The 14,835-nt window shown below is 42.9% G+C and overlaps 1 protein-coding gene across 6 annotated transcripts in view; it reads left to right on the forward strand.

The window, feature by feature from the left end:
• GLIS3 (GLIS family zinc finger 3) overlaps positions 1 to 14,835 on the forward strand; it is a 438,156-nt gene that overhangs the window by 337,906 nt on the left and 85,415 nt on the right. For all 6 annotated transcript variants that reach the window (XM_082694388.1, XM_082694389.1, XM_082694391.1 and 3 more), the window contains one exon: positions 4,210 to 4,320. In XM_082694388.1, the coding sequence (XP_082550514.1) occupies positions 4,210 to 4,320 (111 nt within the window). The remainder of the gene's footprint in view (positions 1 to 4,209; positions 4,321 to 14,835) is intronic.

The raw sequence follows: 14,835 nt of genomic DNA on the forward strand, positions 1-14,835 counted from the left end.
GCTTTACGGTCTGCAGGTTTGAGGGGCAATGCCAAGGGCAGCAGTGGAAACTTGGGGAAGGTCCAGAGGGGCCTCTAGTGACAAGTTATTAGAAATCTCCCACCTGCCTGAGACCAAGAGGTTCCTTGGTGACCTCTGTGTACAAAGCAGAGATGGACCAGGGGCACATAGGAGACTGGAGGACAGAGAACCTCTACCAGGGACTGGGCATGAAAATAAGTATTTAAATACCAGGACATGCATGAATAGATACTATACGCTAGCTTGAAATAAGAAGTGGTTTGGTTTTTGTTGGTTTCACTACCTGCCACCGCCCAGACACCCCAGCCCTTACCCTGGTTCTGTTCTTTCTGACATAAGAACTTCGAGGCTGGCACGGTTACTGAGCATGAATCTGGCTTTTTGCTTTAGAAACCACCTGGCATTTTCACCTTCAGGCAATCTGAAAAGGATCCGCAGATCCCTCCCCAGGATTCAGCGTCATTATGCCTCCCGTGCGTTAACAACCGCACAGCCCGACATAACCCGTGTGAGAACGACTGGTTTTCACCGTTGCGCCTTAACTCTCTTCGTGCAGTAACATTTTGTTCCTTTCCTGAGACTCTTCTGTTTTCTGTCCTGTTCATCATCCTCCTCTGCATTTCTAGAGTTTTGAGGCCATTTTCCTTCCTCGATGCCCGGTAGGCAGTGTGCACTTTCTCTCCACTTAACAAAGCCATCAGGATAAATGTATTATACACACCACAGATCTCTCACCCCACGTTCTTGCAAATAATGTATTCATGACAGTACTTTTTCAGTGTTAACATTCTGATGTCTATTATTAAACTACACCAGAATTTGAATTTTGAAAAGATACCGTTATTTCTACACACCTTCTCATACATATTTAAGATTCTTCTGATGTTATAGTTGACATATTTATTAAATTTTATATTAGTCTCTATTAGTCATATTGATAGAAGTCATTTTAGCTATATGTCACATAACCTTTTTAAACAGAATTATCTCCTAATATCCATAAACGTGATGGTGTGCCTAGTAAATAGCTAGAATATAATTAGAGCACTATGGGCAGAGGAGAGCCCCTTTCTGCTCTAGCTGAAATAAATTCAGTGATTTTAGGACCAACAGAATAGAATATGAAATGAATAAATTTGGTGAATAACAGGATTTTTTAAAAGGTAGAAATAGGAAAGAGAATAAATCATGTTAAAATGCCCTATGTTGTATGTCTAAAACTGTCTTGGTAGAATCTAATAAATTTTCCAATTTGTCATTAAACTTTATCATGGAAGAATGAACATTCACGAGACAAGATTGTCTTGAGAAATTGCCTCTACTCTAGCTAGTTATCTGTAGTTTGAAAGAACTATTGTGAGCCGAAGTGTTATGGCTCCACAGTACCCTTCTTCACTCAGAGCTAATTTTAGCTAATCAGACTACAAGCATTTTCTGAAATCGTTTTGGATTTTTTTTTTTAAATCACTTTTTAAAACTTTTGAGGAAAGCTACCACAGATAATAATTTCATGATTTGGTTCAATGCAGTAGCTTTTAAAACCCAGCTACTTTTATTTTTTTTAAACACTGCTCTATTAAATCCTCTAAAACTATCATCCTTCCTTTAAGGTGCAGACCTGCCCTCCTGTTTAAATTTTTATTGCATTAGATGAATTGGTAAACTCTTTTAAAATCACGTAAAAATTAAACATTTGTCTTCAAAAGCAAACTGTAGCTACTTGAAGAATGTGTTACTTAAATCCAGGCCCCATTTCCTTTCATTAAGCATTCCGTATGCTAATGCTGTCAGAATTTTGGATGAAGCATCTTTCTTCAACTCAATGGATTCTTTACTTATTGGAAAATTATTTGCTCCGCAAGGATTACGGAGTTCATAATTCTAACCCTGAAAAGTGTTATTGACATTTCTCTATCAGCATCTTAAAATCGAAACAGGGGGAATGACTTTACAGTACATGTGGAAACTATAGTTTGATAAAGTGTAGCACGCCACTTAAAGCTTCAGTAACCCGAGGTAGAATGACCAGTATACCAGTAGCACTTGGACCAGCACCAGACATTGCTCACTTGACACATGAATCCCAGGGGGCCGACAGCAGGGGAGAGGGGGAAGCCACCTGGGAGGAATGGTGAGTATTCACGCCTTCTCCAAGAACATCTCAAAATCAAGTACAAAAATCACATTACCCATTTCTTGTCTTTTCAACCCAAATAGTAGTGACTGTGGTAAAAATAGTGATATTGATTTATACAACATGTTAATATTCCTAAAGTTTTTTTACATGCCACATCTCCTGGAGGGCTTGAAATGTAAGTTTATGTGGTCACAGCATGACTGCCGACACAGATATCATCGAGTTCTCCCCTAAAGCCAGGGCAGGGTAGGGAAGGTCAGTGTGAGAATATCCTGCGAACTCGGGAAAGAAAACTGTTGTTTACCCAATGGAAACTGACGGGCAAGGGGCTTCCACCCATATTGGCTGACTGTTTGGAAAACCAGAGATATGGAGAGCCTCATTCATCCACTGTTTATGGTCAGACTTCTCATACGTAACACAGTGCCCAGCACCCCACAAAACCACGAGACCTGTTGGGTGATTGAGTCAATCATTCAGTCAGGGAACAGATACATCGCACTTAGAATTCATATTGGGTGTGTCAAAATAAATTCTATATTCATGACTTCACCTTGTGGTTGGAATCAAAAATGGCAAAAATAAAAACGAATCATAAAGATGGCTTTCAGCAGGGCAAATAATGTAACCCATGTCTGTGTTGGCGCACAAAATGACAAGCATGCACGAGAGAACAGGAACAAAACATACAGAGAAAAATATCTGAATTTTTTTTTTCCTGGTTTTTTATTTTGATTTGATGGTCTGTTTTGGTCTGTTTTGTTAATGACATAGCAGGTTCCTCAAGCGAGAATCCTCTTTTAGAGACAGGCTTCCTTTTTGCCTCCTTACATTTAAAATCATGTTGGCGGGGCACCTGGGGGGCTCAGTGGGTTAAGCCTCTGCCTTCAGCTCAGGTCATGATCTCAGGGCCCTGGGATCGAGTCCTGCATGGGGCTCTCTGCTCAGCAGGGAGCCTGCTTCCCCCTCTCTCTCTGCCTGCCTCTCTGCCTGCTTCTGATCTCTGTCTGTCAAATAAATAAATAAAATCTTAAAAAAAAATACAATACAATACAATAAAATCATGTCGGCACAACTCTAGGTAGTCTCACCTACAGGAGTCCAGGGTAGATGAGGGACTGTAAGTTGTGACGTATGAACACAGTTTATCTTGTGATTTTTTTTAGTGTAGTTCTTAGATTAGACAGAAAGATTTGTTTTATTTCATAGCTTAAAAGCCATACTCTCCAACCCTGGGAGCATTTTGTTATTACCATAAGTATAGCTGCTACATTTTGAATCGATGTGCAATGCTCCCATCCATTCATTCCTAATCATTACAGACCAATCACCAGGGACCCATAAATTAGTAAGATTCTAGACTCAGCCTTAGGCGCCACACCTCACATCTCTGAGGAGCATGGGGGACTTGAAGGAGCTAAACCTAGTGTTTTCAGTGCATGCAGCCAAGGGCTCAGGCATATAACCCAGGCTGAGTACCAGGACTCCTCTAATCCTGTAATCCCTATAATAATATTAATGTTCCTCTGGCTGAGTTTTCATGTGTCTGTTGTTTGAAAGACCTGTTGTCCCTCACTCACCTTCCACTAATATTCCCTTTTAATTCTCTCCTTCTTTCTTTCTGAATCAGGTTTCCTCTGAAACATTCCCAGTCTTTTCTGGACTTTCCTGCAGCTTCCTTATACCTCAACTCTTAAAGAATGTGTGTTTCCTAGTTTCTGACAGTACCAAAGATTGTTTTCAGGGGAACATAACTGTAAGTATGACTAGAGATGCTTACTAATAATTTCCACATCCAAAAATGCCGCAAGAGGTTTTGTGGGAAGAGTGAACCTCTAAAGATGTCTCCTTGTTTCTTGAAAGTTTGCCTTCCTCTTGGCCTTCGTGCAAACTTACTGGGCTTTCGAATTAAAAGGCACAAATGTTACCCAGCATTTCACCTCAGTCACTTGGTAACAGTTCATTCTCTGAAGTCAGTAGTCTGAGTCAATCTTCCCCAGTTACCTTTATGATTTAACTACAGTTCATTTCTTTTTTTCTTTCTTATTTAGAAACCTTATGCTTGTCAAATTCCAGGATGCACCAAACGCTATACAGACCCAAGTTCCCTACGAAAGCATGTGAAGGCACATTCTTCCAAAGATCAACAAGCAAGGAAAAAGGTAATTTTGAAAGAGCGTTTACCCAGCCAGGAAAGGCACATTTAAATTGCTTTTGCAATAGTGGGATCACGTGATGGGCAATAGAATTCTTAGACTCCTCCAGTTGTTACATGCATTAGACGCTTTGGGGAGAGGGACAGCTTCATGAAGTAATAGCAATGTGGTGGTTTGCACAGCTGATATAACCAGATGTGAATTTCTGGGGAGGACTCATATAATAAGAATCAGAGAAAATTAGTGAAAGTCCCCTAAACTAGAGAATGACAAAAGGCTTTTATGGAAATTACGTCCACATAGCTAAAGAAAATTGAATTGGGAAAAACAGCACAACAAAAACCCTTTCTGGAGATAAGTGCTTTTTCATAAAATATCAATTGGCTGAAGCCATTTTAGCTCTGAGAGGGAAGGTAGGTGTATCTCTAGGATAAGTAGAGAGCATCCCTGCTTTAAACTTAGGAAAAAACACGTTTCTTAATATGTACTGTGTATGGAAATTCGAGAAAGGAATTGAACCTAAAATTACTTTAACATTACTGAGGAATTAATGCATCTTTCAGAGTACACAGAAAGCATAGCATCTTGGATTTGGAAGAAATATTAAAGATCAACCAGCCAATCCACCTGATGCTCTCTCTCTCGACCTCGTAAAATCTCTAGCAAGCGGTTGGTCATGTCGTGCTCCCGCACCTTGAGATCTGGGGAGCTTACTACCTTTCATCGCATTTCCCAATAACTGAGTTTGTAAGTTTTGGGGCCAGCAAGTACCTTCTGACCATGGGAGAAAAACACAGACACACTGAGCTGACCTTAGCTTTTTGAGTGTTTCCTTTGCGTCAAGATGGTACTGATTCATGGAAGGGCACTTCGTGGCAAGTGTAAGGGAGATTTAAGATTTAACTCATGTCAAGTGATTTAAACCCATGATGTGATCAAACCCTGTGGCTGTGGTTTCAGGTCGTCGGTGCTTCTACTGAACTAGAAATGTGCATTCTTTCATGGTTTATGGGGATTTAACACTTTTATGTTGGGAAATGCTGTGTAGTCTTTTTTTTTTTTTTTTTTACCTTGAGTTTTTCTTCCTTGAGAGGCGTTAACACAATGCCAGTTGAGGTCTCATATATGGAAAGAATTTGACCTCTTCCTTGTGAATGAGAAAAATGCCCAGTCGGAAGGATTGGAAAATCCTAATTGCATATAAACCCACTCTAGTAAGTCAATTGTTAAAATCATTTTTTTCCTCTATAAATACAATGAAGTCTCTTTTATTGGAACACAGTAAACTGATAACAGATGCTCATTATCAACAGAGGATAACAGATGATGAACTAAATATATCCTGTATTGAACAAGTGCAAAGGAACTGCTATGTGAGTTAATGATATAAACAAAGTTGTAAGGAGGATATTCATCTTTTTCAAATAACACCATCCTCGCATCCTGTCCGCTATGTCGGCAGGACCGCTGCCTACTGGCTTTTGTCGTTATCTGTGTGTGTGTGTCTTGCAAACTTGACGTTTTAAGTTGTCTTTGTTTAAAAATCAAAACCCAAGCAAACCAGAATCACAACTCTTGAGAGATTTTTTTCTCCTAAATCTGACCATTCACCCCTAAGTTGTCTAAATGTATGAGGTTTTACCATAATACCAAATCCATCGAAGATTGGGGAGCGCCTTCCCTAAAAAAAAAAAATAGCTGCCTGGGACAAGAGCGAATACAGGTCCCACATCTAGTCGAATAAGCCCCAATTCGATAGTCCACGTAAGAAGGTGACCTGGGTTGACAGTAGGTATGGAAACAGAATAAGATATTTTCAGGAATTGTTAATTAATTGCTTTCCATTGTTCAAATGTGGTGTGTCTCAGCCTCTATATAAAGGAGGGATAGTTCTGATTGTGTGAAAGATTCTTGAAGCACTAATTTTAAAAAAGAAAATCAGACCCTGAGACTACAAAATAGAAATGTAAAGACAATTTACAGACAGACTTCAACAGTCAGGTGGTTAGGTAACAAGGATATACTTTCGAGGAGCAATATTATAACTTAATATCAAATATTTCAATATTTTCTCAATCTCGTCTTCCAGAAAATGAGATACTGTGTCTGCAGTGATCAGCTTTTGATGCTGCGCACCCTGTTCCTTGCAAACGGGCGAGCTGGCCGTGGCTGCCTTTTAGTGCCCAGAATTTAGGGACCGGTTTACCATGCTTACTCTCCAAATTTTAACCTGTTTTTTTAATCTGAAGATTTAAAAAATCTGTTACGAATCAGTGATAAATTAATCTGTGGAAATTAAAACGATGAAAGTTGCTCCATCCAATAAAAAGAGGAAATGCCACTCCCCAGAGAAGCTGTGCGAATGAACCCCAACTCAGGCAACCCACATTTTCAGGCTTCGTGCCGGTGTACTGGCATGGAATATTTACACGGTATGATGTTGTTACTAGACCTTGGAGAGATTCTAATTGCTAACTCACTTCAGTGCTTGGTATTTGAAATATTTCCTGGCAGCAATAAAAAAATAAAAAGAAGAAGAAGAAGAAGAACTAAGAAACAATAAACCTTTTAAGGCAGAATTAAGATTATTTATGACTTTAATTAAAAATTGAAAACTGGCATCATTTCAAAAAAGCCTTTACAAAAATGTGAATTCATCAAAAATTACCATAAAAATTCCAAGGTGATAAAGGCCCAGTGGAGTAATGATCCCAGCCCTAGGGAATTGTTTTGTTGAAAAGAATAAAACCCTTTTCTGTCACACCCTGTTAGTCATGGACTTGTTTAATACACCCTGCCTGCCTGCTTTCCTCTGATCCTCTTTTTTACCTCCCCCTGGACACTAAATGACATTATTTTGGTCTTAACATTGCCGGCTTTCTGAGGCCCCACTCTGAAACCCAGGCCAGTGACAAGGCACCCTCAGCCAGCCGTAAGACAGACGTTCACTGGGGGAGGCAGCGTCCTCGAGAGTGATGACCTGGCCGTGTGCACGGGGCACTCCCCACACCTGTTGGAGCCTAGTGAGAAACCAAAGACCGGAAAGCTTAGCTAAATACTATTCAAGCTACAAAAAAATAAGAAAGAAGAAAGGGGGAAGCTCTTCTGCAAAGGAGTTGGGATAATTTGGCTCATTGCATGCAGAAAGTAACTTTTCTCTCTGCCTAATGTGTGCACACCCACACATTCCATCAGCTGATGTACAGACTTCCTCCATGAATGCACCTTGCAGATCTCGAGCTCTTTAAAGAGGGGGCTACACGGATAAGTGAGTCTTGAGATCCTCAGGTCACCAGCTGCGGTCTCCGGCGAGAATAGAATGTAGCCTGCAGAGCAGAAGGCAAAATCTGTCCTTCAATTCGGCCTGATAATGAGTGGCAAAATAAGAGAAAACTAAGGCAATGAGCCGCTTGAAATTTCCCTCAAGGCTGTGAGCTTTATCAGAAATTTTCATTTGCACCTTGGAAGTGCCCATAAGCGGTGATGGTGGTGATGGGGGGTGGGGCGAGGGGGGCTCCGTTCAACTCTGGCTTGTTATCAAAATGGACTTTAGAAAGCAAATGCAAAAGAATGCTGGGCCAAAAGTTAGAGACAGCACGCATCTTTTGTCCATTTCACAGCTCCGCGAAGGTGCCAGACTCTGGCTATGATTTGCGAAATGTGTAGTTAACGATCACCTCTGACCCTCCCTGGCTGATGACTTGGACATTCGCAGCCTCAAGCAGCCTGTGATAAACCCGGCACAGGCACCGCATTCCCAACCTGCAGGCACGCAGCCTGCACTTCTCTTTCCTGCTCAGGGGGAAGCCATGGGTCGCTGTCTGGCTAAAACAGAGCAACGTACGCATCGCGCCTCTTCGGGTAGATCTGGGGGCTCCGTGGGCTCTGCTCAGAGCCACCCCCATTTCACTTGGTGAAACAATTTCATTAAGCGCTGCAGAGCTCACCTTGCTTTGTGCCCTTGTTGGGGTCTTCAGAAGCTACATGAAAACATCCAGTTCCTACATGGAGGCATCCAGTAGGATGCTGGTTGGTTCTAGTATCATCCGTGCAGCCGGGGCGTGCACAAGGGCACATCATCAGAGGTCAGAGGCCTTCCCACAGGGCGACTTTCCTGTCTCTCTCGTTCTTCCTCCGTCTCTCCCTCTCCCCTCCCCTCCTCTTCTCTCACTCCTTAGTGGAATGTCGGTCCTAGGCACAGATCACGGCCGTAGGATTTCAAGATGAACTAGCTGCCCCCATACTCCCACGTGTAGCCAATCCCATGGGAAATCCTACTGGACAAGTGATGCTTCCCTGATGTTGAAATGTCCCTAAAATGTTTTGTCGTCGTTGATGTTTGGTGAGGGAGTCATTCACTAACCTTAAAGATTGTTGGTGGCAAATTGCTTCTGTCTCTCCTCAAAACGATGGTGGGCCCTACCCTCCAGCCTGAATGTCCTGATGCCTCAGTGGAGGGAAACTGATTCTGGGAAAGGCCCTGGATATGCCTTTATAAGGCAAATAACTGTGGCCCCAAATAGTGATGTTAATTAATTCAATTTAAGTGATAAAAAGAAGTCGTCTTGGTTTAACACTCGACTCATCGAACTGATTTGAAGTTGAGACCAGCCGCGTGGAGGCCTGCAGCTTAGGAAAGTGACTCTGGCTCTGCTTTGGAGAGCACTGTTGTCGCCCTGCGGTGCGGACGGGGTGAGGAGGGACCCGAGAATCCCTGTTGGGTGTGGGAAGTGGGGAGGCGGGTCAGCTGTCCGTGAAAGAAGCAGTGAGCGAGGAAAAGCTTCTCTTTCTTTCTAGAGAGAGCAGAAAAGCTGTCTCCAGCCTTGTAAATACCGAAAAAGACTTACTAGCTAGCGTCTGAGGGCCTAGAGGCCCAGCCAGGGTCTTTTTGTAAGACTTAAAGCAGTGGTGCCCAAAGTGTGTTTTTGGAACACATGGCACAGAATGTTAGGAGATACTCCTTTTAACAAGATTGTTGTTGTCATATATGTTTGGGATATGCAGAGCTAAAGAATATTCAAGGTTTTCTTCTCGCAAGAATTCTCAGAGCCAGAGATGAATGATGCCCCAACGGAAAGAGAACCTGAAGCATTGGTCAGAATTACTCGGCCAACGACATCATCCTTTTCCTCTAGAGCATCTCCTCAAACTACTCTTCTAGTAAATTCCTAGAGAAATAATCTCAAATAAGTTCATTTCTTTCATCTAACAATTATTTATTAAGCACCCCACGGGGTGCCAGGCGCTGGCTTAGACTCAGACGTGCACATGGGTACAAGACAGATAGATGTGTGTTCTCTGTCTCCATAGAGCCCCATTGTCTTGAGGAAACCTGACAATAAAAAGGTTAACAAAAAGTGAGCAGCATAAATGCAGGCAAGGACACAGCGTGGGGGTTGATATGGAGGTCACAGAGAAGGACCTCCTGAGGGGAGACAGTCAGGAGTGCATTTGAATAACCACACTGGAAATGAGAAGAATGCATTAGCCCCACAGTTTTTTAAAAAGCACCGTGTAAGTCAAAATACTGTGCCTTCTTGGGGTGGGGGCTGGGCACCTCACTGGTTCACTGAGCTGTCAGCACGTGGGACCCTGCCACAGCTCTGAGTTTAGAAACGAGACCTGAACTTGCTCTCCCGAAGATTACATTCCAACAAGACACACAGACTCATGTGCTTTCCGTACAATCGGAGAAATGCTGTGATCAGGTCTCACAGAGAATGCTTCTGGAACGTGGAGTCTGAGAGTTCCTTTGGAATGATAGACATTCTTAAGGAGTGAAGTCCTCTGGGTTTTTATATTGTCCTCAATGGCTTTACAATACTTTGTCATATACGGCAAAGCAGTTTTACTTCTCCTTGAAAATTCTGATTTAGGGCAAAAAATGAGGGTGTTTGGTCCAGCTCTGGCCAACCCCGTGAGGCACACGGACCCTCCAGCAGGTGCTGTAGTAAGCAGTTGGCCTGTATGGTGCCCAGCACAGCTACCGGATAGAGACGGTTCCTAGGTAATTGCTTTTTCGATTGATTGACAGAAGCTCTCTAAGCTTCTCATTCCTTTTCTCTTATTAGATTTTGTGAATTCTTGATGAAAATGGTTTTGGAGTAAAAGCATTTAGCTCAGACTCTCTGCTGCCTAAATATATGTCCTAAAATATCATGGCAGAGCTCACCACAGGTCTCCTCAGGCTCCGAGTTTCATCTCTGGTCTCGAGGCCCTCGCATCCTGGAGCAGTCACACTCCCTCCGCTCACGCTCTCGGCTTCCCGGTTCAGCTTCAGCTGAGCTTTGCCTTTGCAATCCTCGGGCAGTATTTTCCCATTTTGTTTGTATCTTGGCTCTCTGAGCTGTGAAGATTTATTTTCAGGGCGACTTTACAGCGGGGCCTGGATAAGCCTCATGCAAAAACTTCTCCTGGTGGGTCCCGGGCAGGTGGTGTGTCTTAGAGCAGTGTTCGGGTTGGTGGTCAGGTCGTATGGGCTTCTTTTAAGCAGAGCCATGAATTGTTCTGTGACTTAGCTTAAGTTACATGCCCCTAGTTTTTCCATTTACCATCTTCACAGCTAGCTCGAAAGGCAGATGCAGGGCCTCAGAGGTGAAGGGGGCCCTATTTCGGCAGAAGGCATAATTCTGTCACATCACCTGCAATCCAGGGCAGTATATTGTAAATGACAGTGGGAACAATGAGTTCCCTGAGAACGGAATCTTCTTGCAGGGGGAGTCACGATTCCGTGACTACGATAGCCTGTCCTTCTGGGTCATGTGGATGCTTGGATGATGGTGCAAGAAAGACCCAAACAAGGAAAAGGAAGCTGAGACCTAAACCAGCGGGAATTAAAGACAAACTTGAACTTGTGATATTTGGTTCTGTTCACGGGTTATCAACCTGGGCTCCATGGACTATAAAGGGGTGAGAGGTTCCACAGCTGAATGGATTTCAGGAAACTCATGAAATACCAAAAATTATGTGCAAGATGTATTTTCTAGATAAAGGCTCTAGAGATTTCACTGGCTCTCCAAAATTAAGACAAAAAATTAATGTAAAAAAATAAATAAATAAACCCAAAACCGCAAACCCAAAACCAAACAACCCCACAACAGGACCCAAGGAAGCTCTGGATGGTGCTATACATATCTGTTACGTTGACTGTGGTAATCGTCTCATGGGTGTGTGCATCCATCCAAATCAACTTGTATATGTTAAATACACGCAGGTCTTTGTTTATCAAGTACAAATCAATATAGAAGAAAAGAAGTTTAAGAAAGGAAAGAAGAAAGATTATCTGAGCCAAAAGAAATGCAGGACCCCTAGTGACTGTTTCACATGGCTTTCATGACAATACCCAAAAAGACTCTGCCCAACTAAGAAGAATCATGGCTTCGTGTGCCCTGGTCGATTGCCTTCTACTTACCTGACATTCACCGTGTATCTGATATTCTGCTAAGTGTTGGAGTGTAAAAAAAAAAAAAAAAGGCAAGACACACTCCTCTCCCTTGAGGCATCCAGAGATGTCAAAGCTGGATTTTGACGAGGGCTGGGCTGATCGGACAGAGAGCAAGCAGAAATGTGGAGTAGGAACAGACAGGAAGCCCATGGACCAGTTCAGAGGGGGGTGTACTTGGATGAGACGTAACGGAGGCCTGGACGAGGGTTAGTTAGCGGGTGGTTGGGAGGAACATGTGGGAGGAATTAACGGTGGATTGAACGCCAGGGGCGAGGGCAAGGGAAGGTCAAGATGGTGCCAGAGTTCCTAGCTTAGGGATTGGGGGACAGAGCCCAGGTGGAGTGTCTTCTTCCTCAGGGATACCTCAGTCCTGCTCTTATTGATTGGATCAGGCCCAATCAGATCATCAAGGATAATCTCCTTTCCTTAAAAATCAGCTGATCATAGGCATTAATGGGTGTCTAAGAAAACCTTCACAGCAACACCTAGATCAGCGCAACGGTTTGAGAGGATAGCCAAGTGGACACAGAAAAATAACCATCACACCCACAAACTCGGGTCCTTTATGTTAAGATTCAGCTGAGCTTACTTTATTTGAAGGTGACACTAGCCACATGAAAACGGGCTATGGCACACCTTAAAGTGCGGTTTATGTTAGTGCAAATTGATGGCTCACTAGGAAGACAGAAGGAAGTTAATTATTGGATCTCCCTGGTCCTACCCCTTTTGTATGTACCCTTCGATCGTTCAAAGCAAATATGTTCGTGCCAACTAATTGACAGACACTGCTAAGAGGGTAAAGAGGATTATATTTCAAGCAAATAAGCAGATACTTTTTACAAACATTTTGCATGACATATCAGAGAATTTACAGGACCATGTAAGTTTATCATAATATGTTAACTTTTAAATCAGTCATTATTGTCCTAATTTTATATCAGGCAATGCTTGTTAATACAGTGTGTTTATGTCATTCTAAATGAAATAATGACTGGAAAGCACTTAGCTTGCTGCCTGCCACATTATACATGCCCAATAAAGATTTGTATTAGTACAAGAATTACATCATGTTGTCTATTCATAGTTTGTAAGAGCGGCCCCTGGGTGGCTCAGTCGGTTACGCAGCCGACTCTTAATTTTGTCTCAGGTCATGATCTCGGGGTCCTGGAATCCAGCTCTGCATTCAGCAGAAAGTCTGCTTGAGAATTCTCTGTCCCCTCCCCCACACTCTCTCTCTGTCTTTTTTTCTCTATCTCCCCCTCTCAGCCCCTCCCCAAATAAGTAAATCTAAAAAAAAAGTTTCTAAGAGACAAGACAGGTTATTAATGGAGTTTTAGTAAGTCAGTTTTCTCTACTCCAGACTCCTCCATTAATTTATTTTTCCCTCAAAGAGATTTTAGCCTTTTAAAAACGGTGCCTAGACACTGAGGTCATGACGTAACTGTAAATTGTTTATATTATCTACCTTGCTTTTTCCTCACAAAGAAACACATTTGTAGTCAGGTGTACATGTTTTAAAATCTTGACCAGACAAGCTGACTGACCTGATGTCTATTTTCATCCAGAGAATTCGTATCTCTGGGTTGGAAATCTCTACTTTTAGAGGGAGGGTTAGATGTTTCATGCCGAGGAGTTTTGCTTTCATGCCCATTTCAACCTTGGTTGTTTCCTGACTGCCTTTTCTAGATTGACAGAAGACTCCTCATTATTTCCTTATTCTTATAATGATTTACTGTTCTATTTCCTCTCGTGTGTGTTATATGTGCATTTCTCCCATCCATGCACGGACTTCTGCATCCTGGACCTGGATTCAAAGCCAGACGTCACCAGGTTTCATGAATGAGTTACTTAACATCCCTGAGCTTCAGGCTCTCCTTTGCGACTTGGAGACAGTAGCAGCAAGCTCGTAGGTTTGTCGGAGTTCTTCGTGAGAGCACGTAAGTGCAGGGCTTGTTACAGTCCTAAACGTAGACAGAGCTCAGCCCCGGGAGGAGGGAGCCGTGGCCACAGACGTGGGAGGTGATAGTAAAAGGTGTTACAGTCCAGAGGAGACTTGCCTGCCATCTTTCACTGCTGCTGAGGAACCTGGCTTTGAGGAGTGTGGTCAAGCAGCGACAGTCCGAAAATTGGGAGAATTCTCTGAGTGGAGCAGAGGTTTTTCCTGCCCCTCCTGGTTCAGTTACCATCTGGCCTGGAAGTTAGGGAGCCTGGCAAGCCCATGTGTGAGCCTTCCGCGAGGCTCCACATGAGGGGTTTACCAGGCGGAATCCAATCTCTGTAATTTGGATGGTTTAATGGTGACTGTGGTCGTCGGGATAAGAAAGAAAGGGTCTTATTTTGTCACCTTTCATGCTTTGACATTTCAGAGCCATTTTGTATACATTACCCCATTTTATTTCTTTGGCCTTTAGAATCGGGATACGTTTTTTATTACTACTTGTACTCTCTTCAGTTGGTTTCTGAGAAACGAGAAAGTTTAGAAGTGGAGAGGGAGCCAAGTATGATGCCAAAAGGTGGTATGCTGTTTTTCTACAAGCCCAAAGACCTACAGAAATGTGCACCCAGGTTCATTAATATGACCTAATGCCCAGCTGTCTGATAAGTCTTGACATACTGTTTGCAATCTTGGCATTCCACAGAACCTTCTGGCAAAAGATTATTCTCCCACCCGACAATCTGGGGCCCTCTTTATAAACTGTAGCAAAGTGTCGTGTGACATCTTAAATGCTCACGCTTTCCGCTGTTTGTTGAGGACAGACGAACCCTTGAGTTAACTGTTAGGAGGCTGCACTCTGTTGGGCTGCCTTTTTAAACTGGAATAGAAAGATGTTTTCCCTGAGTGGCTTCTCGGGACGGGTGCTTGCTACACTGCCGCTCCCGGGGCCAGCTGTGGGCACAGCTGTAGTCCATCAGAATTATAAGCGTCTCTAAATGTAATCACATCCTCCAGCATGGGGAATCACATTTAGAAAGTCCCAAAAGATATTCATAAAGCCTCTTCATGACATCTTAAGCTTTCTGATGATGAAGACAGTCTTTTGTTATTTAATTAGCCTCATATGCCCGAACATCATTCT

This window comes from Mustela nivalis, assembly GCF_964662115.1.
Source record: "Mustela nivalis genome assembly, chromosome: 13".
In the NCBI taxonomy this organism is placed as follows: domain Eukaryota; kingdom Metazoa; phylum Chordata; class Mammalia; order Carnivora; family Mustelidae; genus Mustela; species Mustela nivalis.